Source organism: Crocodylus porosus, unplaced genomic scaffold (genome assembly GCF_001723895.1).
Source record: "Crocodylus porosus isolate Cpor-Errol unplaced genomic scaffold, CroPor_comp1, whole genome shotgun sequence".
In the NCBI taxonomy this organism is placed as follows: Eukaryota; Metazoa; Chordata; order Crocodylia; family Crocodylidae; genus Crocodylus; species Crocodylus porosus.
The window spans coordinates 16,000,417-16,017,117 of record NW_017728920.1 but is presented as its reverse complement, the minus strand read 5'-3'; the positions used below and the strand labels follow the sequence as shown (position 1 = coordinate 16,017,117).

General features: G+C 42.7%; 1 protein-coding gene across 5 annotated transcripts in view; it reads left to right on the top strand.

The window, feature by feature from the left end:
* Positions 1-16,701, top strand: part of RNLS (renalase, FAD dependent amine oxidase) — a 163,665-nt gene that overhangs the window by 113,003 nt on the left and 33,961 nt on the right. For all 5 annotated transcript variants that reach the window (XM_019538616.1, XM_019538614.1, XM_019538617.1 and 2 more), the window contains one exon: positions 15,958-16,133. In XM_019538616.1, the coding sequence (XP_019394161.1) occupies positions 15,958-16,133 (176 nt within the window). The remainder of the gene's footprint in view (positions 1-15,957; positions 16,134-16,701) is intronic.

Here is a 16,701-nt window from a genome sequence, read left to right as displayed (position 1 = left end):
GGGGTCTGGCAGCGACAAGGGTCTGAAGCACAGTGAGGTTTAGGGGTGGTTGTGGCAGTGAGCCAAACTTACTGTCAAAGGTCCCCCATTCTATGGCAGGCCATGCCACCCAATATCCAGTAGCCCAGCACACTGGGCAGAAATTCTCCATGAGCCATATATTTTACACGTCTGGTGCAGGCAAACCCTTCATTTCATGTGTGTCTGGAATGTTCAAAGGGAATGGACAGAGAAGGAATTATCCAGGGAAAACATTCTGAAGCTGCTCTTGTGCCATAGAGGCTACAGGAAACTCCATGGATCCCTCCCTCTCTAAATGGAGAACTTCCACTGCTTGGTTTTCCACAATCCTACTCTCTCCCTTTCTGGAGTTAGGTTCATAAAGAACAGGGGACAGTCGGCTGTTCATAAAGAATGGGACAATTGTTTAAACAACTTTGTTTAAGTCAGTTGGGTTGCATATGGATGTAAGCAATATGAAAACAGAGACAAATGGTTATGGTTTGAATACTGTGAACCAGGAACAGAATAAAAAGCTCTCCTTTTTTTGTTTTGTTTTGTTTTGGATAAATTACCCCGTGCACCTATTCTGTGCTTCCCCAAGGCAACTTATACCAGCAAGGCTTCTACCTGGCCTTGGGCCTCAGAAGACACAGATTGCACGTTACAGGACCAACTTCCCACATTTGTAAAATGTATCAAAATGCAGCCATTATACATACTCTCATCTGTCACTTCAACCACAGTATCAGTTACTGAATCTGGCATCTGGTGTCATCTGACTGATTTATAGTTAGAACAAAAATCACTGGTAAAACTACTGTTAATATTACCAATCTTTGCTTGTTAACATGGACTATGCAGGACTAGTAGGGCTTTTTACCCCAGTTGATAATCTGACCCACTTTTTTAATGTTGCTTGCACCTGCAGATGTAATGTGCTTGAACATCATAGAATGAAAAGAACCTGTATGTAGGGTATATTGAATTCCCTGCATGGTATGTATGAATATTAAATAGTTTTATGATAGCCTGCTTTAAAAATTCCATCAATATTTATAACTAGTCTGTGGAACAGTGGGAATTCTTTCGAATAAATTATTCCAAAAAATGATTTTTGTAACGCTGCAGAATCTTTGCACTTCTTTCGATTCTATAGGACTAAAGATAGATGATACACAAAAATCTAACAAGTTCTCACCTCTTTTTTAAGCATTATGTGGTTATATAGCTTAAAAGAGAAAAACACTTTTTTAATGTTTGCAGTCTCACCATAATTCCTAAAATAGACTCCTTTATCCTTCAGTACCAAGAAAAGCAGTTTTAGGAATAGGTAACATTAAAGGGTTTTCTCACCAAAGACTCTGTACACATTATGGTATATGAATTTCCTTTATAATTCCATCCCAAGTCTGCTTGCTTATTATGAACACAGTCAGAAACTATTCATGAGGACAGTGAAATCTAATATTGCAAATAGTCTCCTTACATAGGTTCTTCTGTGCCTTTCAAGTTACAGTGATTCCTTTGAGGAATCAGAGTCTATGCCAGCCGTGAGATTTTTTTTTTTGAGTCATCTCAAACTATCTGTTCATTTACCAAATACCATAATATGCCAGTTTGGAGGAAATTGTTTATATTTGCCTGTTTTACTTTGAAAAAATAGAAAGTGTTTTTTATTTCTCTCTCTCACTCACACACACACACTTTTATAGTTTGTTTTGGGGAAACAACAAGTAAAATCCTTATCCTTTTTTCCAGAATTAGAATGGATTTTGGCTTCTTATTCCTTAGATTTTAGCAATCCAACTGTACAAAGGAGGAAGGGAAAAAATCTTATTCCTTATGTATGTATATCTCTTCTAACGCTAGATTTATAAACAACTCTTTTAACCCTAGGTTTTGTGAAGCTAGGATTTGGCAGATTTCCTCTGTGAAAGACAACAAAATTCTTATGGTAGCCTTATAAATAAGATGTTGTATTTGTAGATAAAGTTTAATCTGAGGTTTATAAATCCATTTTTAATACCAAAAAGAGAGACATTTTGGCAATGTTGCATTCTGGAGAGAATTCCCAGCAGTTCAGCTGAACCAGTGCTAAAAATAGTAGAAGCCACAGTGTAGAAAATGCTCTGATGATTAGAATAGATTTTGACCTCCGTATTAAACCAGTTGGAAGGAAAATCTAACCAACCCAATGGTAAAAATGGGTCTTACTCCCAACCCCTGTCTATAATGAGGTTCCTACCAATTTTAATACTGGTTCAACTAACCCAGTTGGAATGTTTCTGAACTTTCTTAAAGTGGACACTGATGGCTATTAAATGGAAGTAATTATTCCCATTTACTAACCCTATAAACTAGTATTTCACTGTTGACCTTTTCAAAGTTCAAAGTAACTTTGTTCTCTTGAAAGTTACTGGATCCCCAGACTTTGCAAAGTCTGTAAACCACAAAGCAGATATAGCAAACACAGGCTGTAGCACAAGTTTCCTCACAAGCTACCCCACAAATGTACTTCAGTCATAAACAAGAACAACCACTTCTAAGACTGAAGATGTTCAGTCATCTCTGTGGAGACTACGAACAATGGTATCAATTGTAGCACTAGTTTTTTTGCTGTAAATTCCTTTAGATTAAGAACTGAATGGTGATTACTATTTAGTGCAAGTGCTTGACATGCTCTTATGGAGCATAATCATTTGGAAAAATCCAGTTGGTTTCTAACTTTACTTTCTCCAGGGCTGTTACTGGATGTCATAGCCTCTCCTCTGCAAAAACTATCCAATGCTTACCTGAACAGCAGTTTCACTATTAATTCCTTTACACCAAGCCAAATCCTTATCTTGCCACAGACAGTTCCTTGCTCCTATCCATGAGCGTTCTGCACCAACCTGATCAGTATTGAGAAGAGAGAGTAAATGGGGTCAGTATCCACAAAAACAACCTCTTCTATGATTAAAACAATCCCAGGCATATAAAGCACAGCATCTGAACCTGACACTCCTGTCTTTAATGTGACATTTCAGCTTCTCCCTTCTCTTCCTCCTAAGGCTGCAGGGATGCAAGATACCCCAACATTTTATGGAAGTTTTAAAGTCTCTGAGTAGATAGTCAAACAAAACCTGAAATGTTTTGGTTAAATGTACCATACACTCAAGAAGCATTAAACGTTGAACATTCCTGAATTTTGCTTTGAACCAATGCAGAAAGAAGCAAGTTTGCTGGAAGTATTCCATGGCTTCAGTCCATTGCACCAAAGCTTTGAGATGCATCTGATAACATCTCCAGTTGTTAACATATTTAAAGCTCCATTTTTTTTCTAAATTCAGTAGCTATACAGCCTGTCTGATCAAATTTCTGAAGAAGGTGTATTTGTTTTATATAGTATTTACCTCTTATATGTAAGAGAAAACACACTAATAAATGATATACCTTATGCTCTACATGAGAAATTGTGGTTCTTTTTATCCATCCAAAGTCTCTGCTTTCCCAGAAACTGGTGGTGTTAACTCTTTCCTCCATATCTAATGGAACCTTAAACATTTCAAATAATTTCATTATTTTATATAGTTAGCCTTGCCTATAGTTCTTACTAATAAGAACTTAAGAATAATGAAATTGTATGATACAATATAATCAGTATCTTTAAAACCTGATGAACCATTTGAAATCAGAAGCATTACTTAAGCAGAAAATTATTGCAGTTGAATATGATCTTAATACAGGTCTGAATATGATCTTAAAATACAGCTGAAAATCCAAAGGATTTTATTCTCCCTTGTTGAGGAGTGACAAGCCTGTGGCTTTCTAACGTTGTTCCAGTTAGTCCTTGTATAAATTAGAATATCTGAGAGCCTTCTCTAACTTAGGTTTCTGAAAAATAACAGTAGTAGCTTTACTGTACTTCCTCGTCCAGCGATCAGGGAAAGAGGGAGGATGCCACAACACCTGGCTTTTCTTACCTCGTCCCTAAAGAAAATTCCCTTGTGCCCTAAGAATTCTCTGCTGGACAGCTACAACTAGAATCTGTTCAAACCGTGTCTGGTCAGGAATTCAGAACTCACCAAAGGAACAGGAGCATGTAGCCTAAGACAGAATCATAGGGTGATTCTGAGAGTTGCTCTTATTTAAGGTGCCTGCAGCATCACGTATATTCAGCATCCTGTGATTCAGAATGGTGGCTGGGGCACTTTAAAGCTCATTCAATTATTTAAAGCTCATTTGATGAGCTTTAAAGTGCCCCCACTGCCATTTTGAAATGCGGGGACACTGAATACATGTGACGTGGAGGTTGCTGGAGTGAACTTATTACCATGCTCCAGCAGACTTGCAGCAGACTCGTTTAATCAAGTCTGCTCCAACACGTGCTAATTAGCACGCATCGGGGCAGAGCTCCATCATGTGTCTAGATGCCCACAGTGCTGGAAGGTACATGAGGAGATCATCTAATCCAGACTCCTGCTTGAGGCAGGATCATCCCTGTCTAACCCTCATTCAGGATTTCTCTAAAACTGCTTTCAAAACTTCCAGTAATGGAGATTCTGCAGCTACTCTAGGTAATTGATTCTGTGCTCAACTGCTTTTTTCAAAATTGTTTTATTATTTTATACTCAATGTTAATCTGTCAGCTAAACCTGTGGCCCTGGAGATTTGGTGAACTGCTTTACTTGGGATACTGTGTAGTGTGTTTGAGATTATTTTGACTTGAAAGCTTTACTCAAAATATAGTTATCAAACTCAGATGAGTTTCCCAGAGCAAAGGATGGAAAGTCAGGAATTTTTGAAAGGCACATGGAAGAAGTATTATCATTCAGTCCTTTTAATTCTTTCAACCAGAGATGTTCAAAGGGCTGGGTCAGACCCGCAGAATGGCTTCACACAATGGTTCCAGCTCACAGGACCCATCACACAGGCTTCTCCTTCAGTGCACACCCTGAACTAGCCCTATGCACTGCATGAAGCACGTGCTAGCCCTGATCCCGAGCTTGCATGCTGAACTAGCACGGGGCACATGCTGCATGAGGTACTTCTGCCAGTATGGCTCCCTGCATGCTAGCTTTGGCACACGTGGATGGTCTGTGGGCCGAATCTGGACTCGACCTGGAGCCCGCGTACAGGGTGGATCTGGCACAGGGATAACATGCAGCATGACCCCAGGACCAGTGCACTGTGCAGTATCCACATTGCTGGGTCTGATGCACTGCATGCAGTGCATAAAATCAGCTGAGATCTATGAGCTGGATTGTAGCACTCTACAGTAGGGATCTGGTCCATGGGCCTTACCTTTGACACTATGCTTTAAACCATGTAAACAATGAAAATGATGTTATCCAAGTCAAATAAAAACAAGCATATAAACTGTCCCATACAATATGTTATAATATTCTTTGCTAAATCTCATCCTACCAAATGCATTTTACGATCACTTTCATTTTCTGTTCCTTTTGAGGTTCTGAAAAAGAACCCATTGAGGTAATACTCCAACCACTAACATAGTTCCTTTCTACGTAAACTTAACTAAAATGAATTCTCCAAGGAATTTTTTTAGTAATTTTCATACTTAATCAAGTATGCCTTCATATCAGTATTAAATGACCAGCAAAACTAAAAAAAATCAGTTTTTATCACGGTGTTCATATTTTACAAGATCATTGGTGTATGAACTTAATACAAGGTTTTGTTTCAACAGTTGCATACACTGTTGAAGTTGCAGATGATAACATTTCCAGTGAACTGAAGAAAAATGCCAGTTTTAGATATGACTTTTAGTAAACTCTTGTTAATGTTGATGTCTGTTAGGAAGTCACTGTTTTATCTCAACATTTCTGGCATCCCTGCTGAGAAAATAAATTACGAATGTACTGCCATTATGTTTGAGCAGAGTTCTTAGATTCAGAAGCTTTGCAAAAGACACACAAGCTAAAGGGCGGAATCTGTCTTTAGGAAAATGTATTTTCTGGAGATCTTGTAGTCCAAGAAAGCAAATGATACTACTGGAATGTCAACAGAGGGGAAGAAAATAGTAAAGGAGCTGTTGCACTGTGTGCTAAAGTCAGTGGTAAGACATGGCTTCTTAAATCCACTCAAAATATTACTTCTCAATATCTTAAAAACAGTGAAGCATGTTTTATCCTTCTGTTACTAATCATGTTGACAAATAGGATTTCCTTGTCCATTGGGAGCCTGAAATAGAAATATGTGCAAATAAGTCTGTCTTGGGTTTGTTTAGAGCACCTATCATAAGTGCTGAATGCTGGGAGCCATGGCAACATGAGCTAACAGTCTAACTCAGGGGTGGACAACCCATGGCTCAGGGGTGTGATACATCAGGCAGGGGGCAGAGAACAGAGCAGTAGGTGGGAGAGGGGGAAAAGTGGCAGACTGGGGAGAAGGTGGAGATCAGAGTGGCACTGAAGCAGGGAATAGGGCTAAATGCATGGTACACTTGCCAAAAAAGGTTTACAACTGCTGGTCTAGGTATTTAGCTGTATAGTTAAGTAGTCGTTATTCAAACTGGGTATTAGGCCTGTGCGAAATGGCTTCTATTTGCTTTGGATTCGGATTTGGCCAATTTGGGGGGGACAGTGATTCAATTCAGTGATTTGAATCACTGTCCTGAATCAATTCAGCCAAATCTCATTCAGAGATTCAGCCACCACCAAATCAGCCGAATCTCCAAATCAGCCCCATCGCCCGCCTGCTGTCAATGGCTGCCCTGCCAGCTCTCCCAGCTTTTAAGAAAGAAAAAAAGCCCCCACTGCTGCTGAGTGGGGGGGCGATCCCCACTGCCCCCCACTCCCCCACACCACATGGGGGGCTCATGGCAGAGCCCCTGCCCACTGTCCCAGCCCTCCCATGGCTGCCCTGCCTGCCCCAGCTCCCGGCCCTTTAAAAAAAAAAAGCCTCTACTCACTGGCTCTTGCCACACGGGGGGGCAATCCCCACTGCCCCATGCTGTGGAGGGGGCTCTGCCACAAGCCCCCAGAAGCCCCGAGGCTGCTACAGCAGCTGGTGAGTGGGGGCTCTTTTTTAAGGGCCAGGAGCTGGGGCGGGCAGGGCAGCCATGGGGGAGGCTGGGGGAGTGGGAGGGAATTAGGGAGGCTGGGGAAGCAGGCAGGGGATGGGGCCTGGCAGGGGTCCCCCCATGGTCCCTTCCCCACTCCTCCAGCCCCCCCTCCCCTGCCCCCTACTTACCAGCTCCGAGTCCAGCTCCAGCTCCCTGCTGCAGCGAGTGGGGACTGCCCAAATCTCCGAAGCTCTCTGAATCTTTGCCGAATCGATTCGGAGTGCTTCAAATCAATTTGGCCTTTTAAGTGGTCTCCTGATTCTATTCAGATTTGGAGATTTGGCTACCAAATCGAGCCGAATCTCCTCCAAATTGAATCAGCGCTCAAAGCTTCACACAGCCCTACATGTTAACTGGGGAGCTGCCCAACTAACTTTGCAGTAAAGCCTCTGCATCTGCATGTTTAGGTCTTAAAAAACTAATTCAGTCCGCTACAGGTTCATACTTACAAATACAAGTACTATCCTGTGACAGTTCTTTAGTGCACAACAGTGCATGTGTAGACACTGTTGAGATGGATGGGGCACAAGGATGCTTCAGTGCAGGGCTGCCTGCTGGCTAGCCTTGCACTGGAGCACCCTCATGCCACAGCCAGCCCCTCCACAGCATATTGAACCATGTTGAAACAGCTCCAGGCTGGCTGACTGACACCCCAGGACCCCCTGCCAGTCAGGGCTGCTCTAACCCCACTCAACATGCTGCAGTACCAGGCGCACATGTAAGCATGGCACCTGGGAGCAATAAACCTCAGCACAATATGCACCAGAGTTTATTGCTTCACATCAATAGCGCTTGTAGATGCACCCAGTGACTCTCCAATGCCTTGATAATTCTAATCTACCAGGTAACCTATGACTTTCACTGCTAATGTGTCCATTGCTTAATCAGCCATACAAATGGAGGATGAAGTGGGGAATTGTGTGCAGAGTCAGGTTTTCATTCTCTATTTCTGATAAGCTGTTCCTTAGATTGCAGACATTTCTAAGTTCTTCAGCTGCATCCTCTGTTCTGTCTTTTGATATTAGTCTGATTGCAGGATTTTTGTTTGTATTGTCCCACCAAAAAAACACTTGTGAAAGACCCATGAGAAACTAGTCCAAAGCATGGATTTCTAGACTAGCTTTTGCAGTTTGTTCTAAATAAATTAGGCGAGGTAATGAGGTAACTTCAAGAATTACTTCCTTGACAACTAAGCAGTCACTCAGACCAGCTTTAAGGTAGTTAGGTATGGAAACTGAATGCAATCCTTGGAGCTTTTAGCAAAAATCTTTTAAATTGTTGTGTTGGCCAGTGCTTCTGCAGAAAATGCCTTGAGGGTAAACTTGATCCTTACAGTTTGCATATTTCAAAACTGGGAGGCTGTGACTCAGTGGCCTCTGGAAAATCTCCAAACTGAGTAGTTTGCAGGAGGAATTAAAAACTCAACTGACTTTTCTGAAACTAGTTATATGCATGCTGTAGAGATGAGAAATGTGAAGGAACAAGTCCTGATCTAAGAATCTCTGGTTACTTAACACAAGTCTCAGCAAGTCATGAGCGTTTGTTTTATTAAGATATTTAGAGAGCTTCCAGCCCTCTCCCTGACTGCATCTGCAAGAGTTTATGAACATTCCATATACGTAAAAGTAGAACCCAAACCAACTAAAAGATTCATCTTCTCAAAAAATTCCTTCTGATAGCCTTCCCACATGGGCAAGGGTCCTATTGTGAAAGCCTACTACCCTGAATGACAGAGCAAATGAAGGCTTTCCCTTTGTGATTTTTCCAGAGGGACAGCTCACTCCTGGCATACCAACATGCATAAATCATCCCAAAATAGGAAGGGGACTGCTACTTCGGGCACTCATGGGGGGTATGATGAACAGAATTTTTAGGTGGGCTGGAATTGCATAGTTTAGATTTAAGTCCCTTCATTGTTTCTCAGACTCATTTTGTTTCTAACAAGTATATTTTGTTCCACTTTCAATAGCATATATTTTGATCCAGGGAAAAAAGTGTTAAAATGAGGCATCCTCAAAGCAGAGGGTTTAGGCAATTGTGTGTTGATGTTTCTCAAGGTTGCTATAGCTAGCTACAGAAACTTTTTTAAAAATTCCTTTGTATTAGCATAGACAGGTTTGTTGTTTTTCTTTTGTTTTGCTTTTTCATTTAATTAGAATTAAATATTTGCTTTACTTAAGCACTCCAAGAAAAGGAGTACATTTTGAATGACAAATATGTAGACAATCAAAAGTGTGAGAACAGGAAGATTTATTTTAATGTTAATTTAAGCTAAAAGTTCCTTCTTGCTTGATATTTACATATATATGCCTTAAAATAAATGTTCTGATGCTCACTGACTTGTTGTAATAAGTTTGTATTCATGTCTCTTTTATTACTATATTATAGAAATTGTCCCCTTAGGGAAGCCTAAAATAATATAATTGCTCTGTTCCGTGAACAATTTTCTGTTTATGAAGAGTTGTTTCCTGCATGTACTTAAATCTGCATGTGTCTATGATGAATTTTTATAAAAGCCCTCCACCAGACCGTGGAACTTTTATTTTGGTTCCTAGGTCTCCTGCATTTACAATTTGTGTGCATTTGTTTTCTCAGCATGTCCAAGATTTGCTGAGCCTCTGAAGGTAATATATTAGTTTGTATTTCTTGATGTATAAAAAGAAAGAAATGTTACAATAAACACTCCTCATCTGGCCCATTCTAATGGTGAGACAAGATCTTTCATTTTTGGCTAGGATTTGATAGCAGAAGGAATTATTGCTGAAACAACAAACCAGCTGACAGAAAGGTGCAGTGTAGTTCATTGGATGCAACCACATATTCATCCTAAGTGGGTTTTGTTTGCAGCTGGTATATCCATCCAGTCTCTGGACACTGAATAGCAGGTTCAGCCTCTATGCTTCGTAGTAAAACCTCCATGGATGGCTGTAGCACCCAGCCACTGCCTTCCACTTAAACATAGCTCCCAACCTGTACATCTTTACCAGACAGTAGCAACTACTTCCTCTTTCTGTGACCATAGAAGTGCCCACCCTGGGCATGGGGAGAAAGGGCAGTTGTAGAATTGAAAGAAAGGAAGGAGAAAGAACAGAGAAAAAAATGATGTATTGTAGAAACTGGAAGAGGAAAGAGAAAATAATGAAAGGAAGAGTGTGTGGTTGCATATAAAAGAAGCAAAGTGGGAGAAAGTGAAAGACATAGTAAGAAAAATCAGTGTTAACACTTAAAATGTTTTGTGTGTGTTTTGCATGTGAGTATAAAATGACAGAATTAATGTAGAATTATTAGGGCTGTCAAACTATTAAAAAAATTTGATCATGATTAGTTGTGCAATTTAAAAATTTGTTGCAATTGTGATTTTATTTGCACAGCTAAAAACTCAAAATCATGCACAGAAAAACTCAAAAGTTATGCAAAATTATGTAGGTACTTTGTATGATTAGGGTGTAGGGGCAGGATTTGTGAAGGTGTGGAGAGTTGTGGGTGTGTGAAGGAGGGTTTGGAGCCCAGGGAGCGGTGTTCCCACATATTCTGGCAGGATGTGGCGTACTGTGGGTCAGGAGTGAGGGGCAGCAGCAGGGCTGGGGGAGCTGTGGCTTGGGAGTGAGGGGCAAATCTACACACACAGACACCACACAGAAGGTAAGTGTTTTGGGGGAAGGAGTGTGGGGGAGGGCGGGATGGGGGGCAGATCAGGGCCCCCATGTTGAGGAAGGGAGTGGGGCAGGGGCCAGGGTGAATGGGGCCCTGGGGCCGGATTGGTCATGGGATGGACCCGCAGGGTTGTGGGGGGGACTCTCCTACTGCTGCGCAGCAACCCCAGGGGAAGCATGGGGGGCACATGTCCCTTGGATTTGTGCATGGGCCAGAGGCAGGCTGCCACTGCACGTGGGGCTCTCTGTGCCTCACTGCTCTTGCCCTGGCAGCCACACGATGCCATGCTGTGCCTCCTGCCACGAGGCAGGCAGGGGACACGGCATCGCCAGCATCTGGCTCCCAGGGCAAAGGCAGCAGAGAGCAGAGCCCAGCATGCAGCGGCAGCCCATCTCCACCCAGCGCACAAATCTAAGGGGTGTATGACTCCCATTCCTCCCCCAGGGGTGCACACAGCAGTGAGAGCCCCCCGCCATGACCCAGACAGCCACCCGCGGCTCCATCCCACAACCTGCCCCAGCCCCGGGGCCCTATTACCACCAGCTCCTGCACCTACATCTGCCCCACTTCCTCCCTCATCATGGGGGCCTCAATCTGCCTCCCTGCTGCTTCCCTCCCCCATACCTCTTTCCTGTCACAGACATGCCTGCTGGGCACTACTCCACACACCACTGGGCTGCATTCCTGGCCGCTTGCAGGCTGCAGCTGCGTGACTGTGTCTGTGCGCCCCGCCCCCCTGCTGCAGCCACCAGGAGCCCACACCTTGGCTGCCCTGCAGTCCTCTGCACTGCCACCACTCCCTGCAGGGCAGCCCAGAGGTGGAGGTCACAGTAGCAGAGTGGAGCTGGGGTGCAGGCTCCAAAACCACATGGATAATTAACATGTTAAAAAAACGAACACAAACAACTACTATTACATTAATCACACACGTTACCTGCAATTAATTGACAACCCTAACAATTATATCAATATTTAAGCAAATTGCCGCAGTCTTTGGGCTTCTAGAACAAGAGGTTCCCAGCTACTGGACTGTGCCCTGGCTGCATGAGGTCCCTGCTCAGAACCCCTTCTGTCCGCCCAGGCAAGTGGCTTCCGTAGTCACAGCTGAGTTTCCGGGGTTAAAACTGGGCAATAAGAGAGCCCCGGGAGGGAGGCTCATCCTGCTCCTGCTGGGTCATGGTAAAAAAAAAGGTTGGGAACCACTGTTATAGAACATTGTCAGTAAATTATCTGTGTTCATGTACTACTGATGTATATGGTTGTTCTCAAGTTAAAGCAAAGTCAGAAGGTAGTTCCCTTCTTTATTCACACTTCCACAGTTTAACTATCTTTGGTGTGTTTGCTTGTCTGTATCAGATTTGTGGTCTTTGTGGATGCTATTTGTTTATTTTGTACTTGGCATTTTCTACTGTGCTTCAGAGTGTTTAAAAAAAGATTTGGGCTGTAACAAGATCTTCTAGTTCTTGATAATCAGTCTCCTTGAGCTGCAGTAAGGCTGTTAGTTTTACATTTTGCAATGACCTGTTCTCCAGAATATTAAAGGGGTCACCCACAAGATGTGGGGTTGTACCAACTGATTTGAAATTATTTGTATTTTGGCTATAAAGTGGGTTAAAACATAGGCAAATTTAAAATCTCATAGTGAAAAATAAGTTGTGTAAATGTAGTCAGTTGAAACTAAAGAGAGCTATTAAGGAGCATCAGACCCACAGCGTTCTGCAAGAGCTATAGCAAACAAGACTGGTTCTATTGTACCATCCTACTTCAGTGACTTAACACACTGCAAAGCCATTGTGTTTACAGAATTTAACAGTGCTACTTTTCCAAGAACGTGGCCATTTTTTAAAACTCTGATTTGTTCTGTTTGTGTTCTTGAACTTTAGCTTCCAAGAATAACCCTTCATTTTTAAAACTGCTCTTCATCCAATAACCTCAGTCTTAAGTTCATAGCTGTTTAGATTTCAGACCAAATTACAAAAAGTTCTCTTCTGCTATTCCCAACAATAACAAGCTTCCTCATTGCTATTCCTCATTGCTCTGTCGTCTTGTGACACTCTAAGTCTCTTCAGTTTAGTTAATAGGGGACCTTTCTCTTTTTTATTGTTCTGCTTTTTCTGCCTGGGAAGCTTCATTTTTTAAAATTTATTTATTTATTTAGGGGGTGGGGGTTGGGATTGTATTTAACAGCCAATGTAAACTCATAGGTAGCTGGCAGTAGACTGCCTCCAAGCTAATGCAGCTTAACGCTGTATTTACTGTACTATATTAATAACTGCATGCCTGTCTGGATGAGCTTGCCTTTCGTGTCCCTGTTTTCCACTGTGAGTGATACACAGGGTGTGTCTACATGAGAAACTTAATGCACAGTAGCCTAATAACATTGTGCATGCTGGGCCAAAACCATACTAATACACTGCTGTGCAGTAGTATTAGGCTACTGCGCAGTAAGCATCATAAAACAGTATGAGCCAGCACTACTGCTCAGTAACTGTTACTGTGTATTTAGTTAGTATTTCATTAAGCAGGTAGTAAACTAAAGCGCAGTAACTACTGTGCATTGATGAACTTATATATATGCCCACACTACTACAGCAAGGAAGTGTGGTGGAGTTGTGTTAGTCTGAAGTTAGGCAGATGAGAGTGGCACTTTGGAGTCTTTTAAAAAGGGTCATCTTCCCACAGATGTGCTGCATACAAGAAGTCCTGGTGACAATTTGGGTAATAATTCTGAATTCCACTTGCGTTTATGCGCACTGTCTGCAATTGTAACTAGAGCTGATTGGAACCATTCCAGTGAATGGCTTTTGTCTGAATGTGCCAAAATTGAAATGTTCTGCAGAGATGACTGAATTTCAACAACCTTCTGGTGCGACCCAGGCAGGATCCCATGGAACCTTGTCTGCCAGGGGGGTTCTGTCAGTAACTGGCCAGCTTTCTGATCAGCTCACCCTTCTGAATCATTAGCAGCTTGTCTGGAGGTCCGTTTTAGAATCCAGAACCCCAGGGCTTTCTGGGTCTGTAGCCCCAGATAGACTGACCCATAGAAGTCTATTCTCTATCATGGAAAATTTCAGCACATTTTGTTTTCATCACAAATCAGAACAAAACCAAATTCTGGAATATTAAGATGGAATTGCCTTTCTTCACTCAGCTCTAATTGTAATCAGTGGGCCCATCTACACATGTGCCCGACTACACTTTCTGCTCAGTCATTTAGTACTTGCTTTAGTACTAAATGACTGTGCAGTAACCACTGTTACTGCGCAGTCCCAGCAGCACATGGGTCATTTCCAGACCTACTACGAAGTAGCAACAAGCACAGTAGCAACGAGATACTGAGCAGTAGCACTGGCATCATGGTTCATGCCTGCCATTGCTACGTTGCCATAGCAACAAGCTACATCACCATAGTTCATCATTACAGTAACACAGCATCTCATGTAGACATGCCCAGCATGAATTAAATAATCTATTTTGTAATAAGAAGTTGACATATTAGAATATGTGTTTTATGTTCTTTCTAAGTAACCCTTTGTATCTGGTGGCCAGTTTAAACACACAGGTAGCTGGTAGGGCTGTGCAAAGCTTCAGTCCCTGATTCGATTCGGTGGAGATTTGGCCTGATTTGGTGGCCAAATCCCTGAATCTAAATCGAATCAGAAGAACCTTTAACAGGGACCTCCCCCCGTCCCCCCCACACCCTCCTGGCTTGTTGACTGGTGCCTTCTGGGTCTGGGGGTGGTCCCCAGGGTCCCCCTGTGGCCGATTGCTGAGCCAGGGGGGTGCATGAGAGCCCCTTAGCACACTCCCCAGCAGACCCAGAAGTGGACCAGAAGTACTTCCGGGTTCACCACCAAGCACATGGAGCGCCCTCCCCACCCCCCCGCACTCCTGTGGGATGCTCCATGCGCCCCAGCATCACAGGGATCACAAGCTACACCTGCTACTTCAAGGTACATAGAAAAAGCTGTGTCTGTGTCTGAATCACTGGTTCTCCGAATCAGCATCGAATCTTCAGATTCGGACTTGGCCAAATTGAATCAGGGACAGTGATCCAGATCAATGAATTGAATCACTGTCCCCGATTTGGGCCGAATCTGAATCGAATAGGTCCCACTTCTCATACCCCTAGTAGCTAGTAGTAGACTGCCTCAAGGATTATGCAAGTTAACTCTTGGGATCCTGGACAGGTTTGACTAAGAAATTCAACAGTTTCCACTAAGAGAACAGAACCAAGCTGGCTTGACCTATAACTGCTACAACCACCATTGTAGGTGCATGCCCTTTTCTTCCAGTTGATTCTTTGCCTGTAATAGAACAAGGCTGAGCATCAGGGGAAATCAGGCTTAGCTAGCTTCCTAAGGAGGGGGAGTGTTTACCAGCAGGGGGAGCAGGAGTCATTCAGGATTCACTGTCAGTAGGGTTTCTAACTGTCCTTCCCGGTAGCCAAAGGTCCTTCTTTCTTCCTCCAACAGCATGTCTTATGAGAACTTACTAGATATCTGGAAATTAGCTAGTCCCAAGTTACGTCTACTAAAGAATACAAATGCCTTCAAAAGCGCTGCACATGCTTCCCCAGAGCAAAACATCCAGTTCTTACTGCTGCTTATCCATGCTTCATTTTCATTTTCTGATACATACATATTTGCACTACATTATACATGTTTCATTCAGATCAAGTTAAAAATAAGATAATATCTCTGGGCAAGAGGAGAATCCAGGAACAAAATTTGTTCTCTTCCAAGCCAAGGCATTAAACCCTAATAAAGAATGTATTCTCTATAAATCACTGAAGTTTGTTAGTATTGCTGTCTGTGTTTAATTTAAGCTGTGATCCATTTTAAGTTGAGTAAAATCCTCTGTTCCTCTGTTGAACTGGTAACTACATACACCTATTCAGTACAGACACACAAATCATTGTTTGAGGTCATGCACTAATGTGACTGAACAAATTTATCTATTTAATCCTTTGAAGCCAACAGTTGAAACCTCTTTGAAAATATAGCCTTAAGTATATAAGCCACTCCTAAAGATACATTAGTTATTAAGCATTGTGACTGACATGATATGCTAATGTCTTCCTGAAGAGGGTGACATCCATGGATACATCTACTATCAATTTCCACAACTGCATTTTTAAACTCAGAAAAACAACCTAAATCTTAGTTCAGTGGATGTGTGCAACCTTAGGGACTATTTATGCACTTGTCTTTCTTTCTGTGTCACCCATACAGAACCTTCTGAAGTTGGGCCATCTGTTGTTGTTCATACCAGTGTGCCATTTGGAATTGAATACCTCGAGTGGGACCGTGAGAAAGTGCAGCAGTTAATCCTGGAGCAACTGGAAATTGTAATGCCAGATTTGCCTAAACCAATTAACATCAAGTGCCAAAAATGGAGATACTCCCAGGTAATTAATTATCATTGAGAATGATTTCTGAAGTCCCCTCTACCTGTTACAGGTATTGTACAAGGAACTGGTTAAAGGTAATTTGCACCTTGAGACCAACTACAGGTGCAAAGTACCTATCACGCCATAAAACTCCAATTACTTATAAAGAGAGATCACAAAAATGGGAACTAACTTTATAGCTGGTTGCTATCAAGCTTTAATTTGCACATGTAGTAGGATCTCCCCTGTGGCTGGGAACCTCATCAGCCTCAATTCAGCTGGGTCCCAGCAGCCATGTTGTGTGGGAGTGATCTCCTAGCCCTGGAGGAGTGTGGAGTCCCCAGGGCTGGGAGATGCTGCTGCTATCTCCCAGCCCCAGGAGTGAATGAAACCCCCCAAGGCTGGGAGATCTCAGCAGCTGCAGTCTCCTAGCCTCTGAGGTTTCACACATGCCTGGGGCTGGGAGATAGCAGCAGCTGTGATCACCCGGCCTCAAAGGTTTCATGCACCCCCAAGGTAGAAGGATCGTTGGCAGCTGCCTTTCCCATCCATGTGGTGTATGGGGTCGCCCATAGCTCAGAACCCA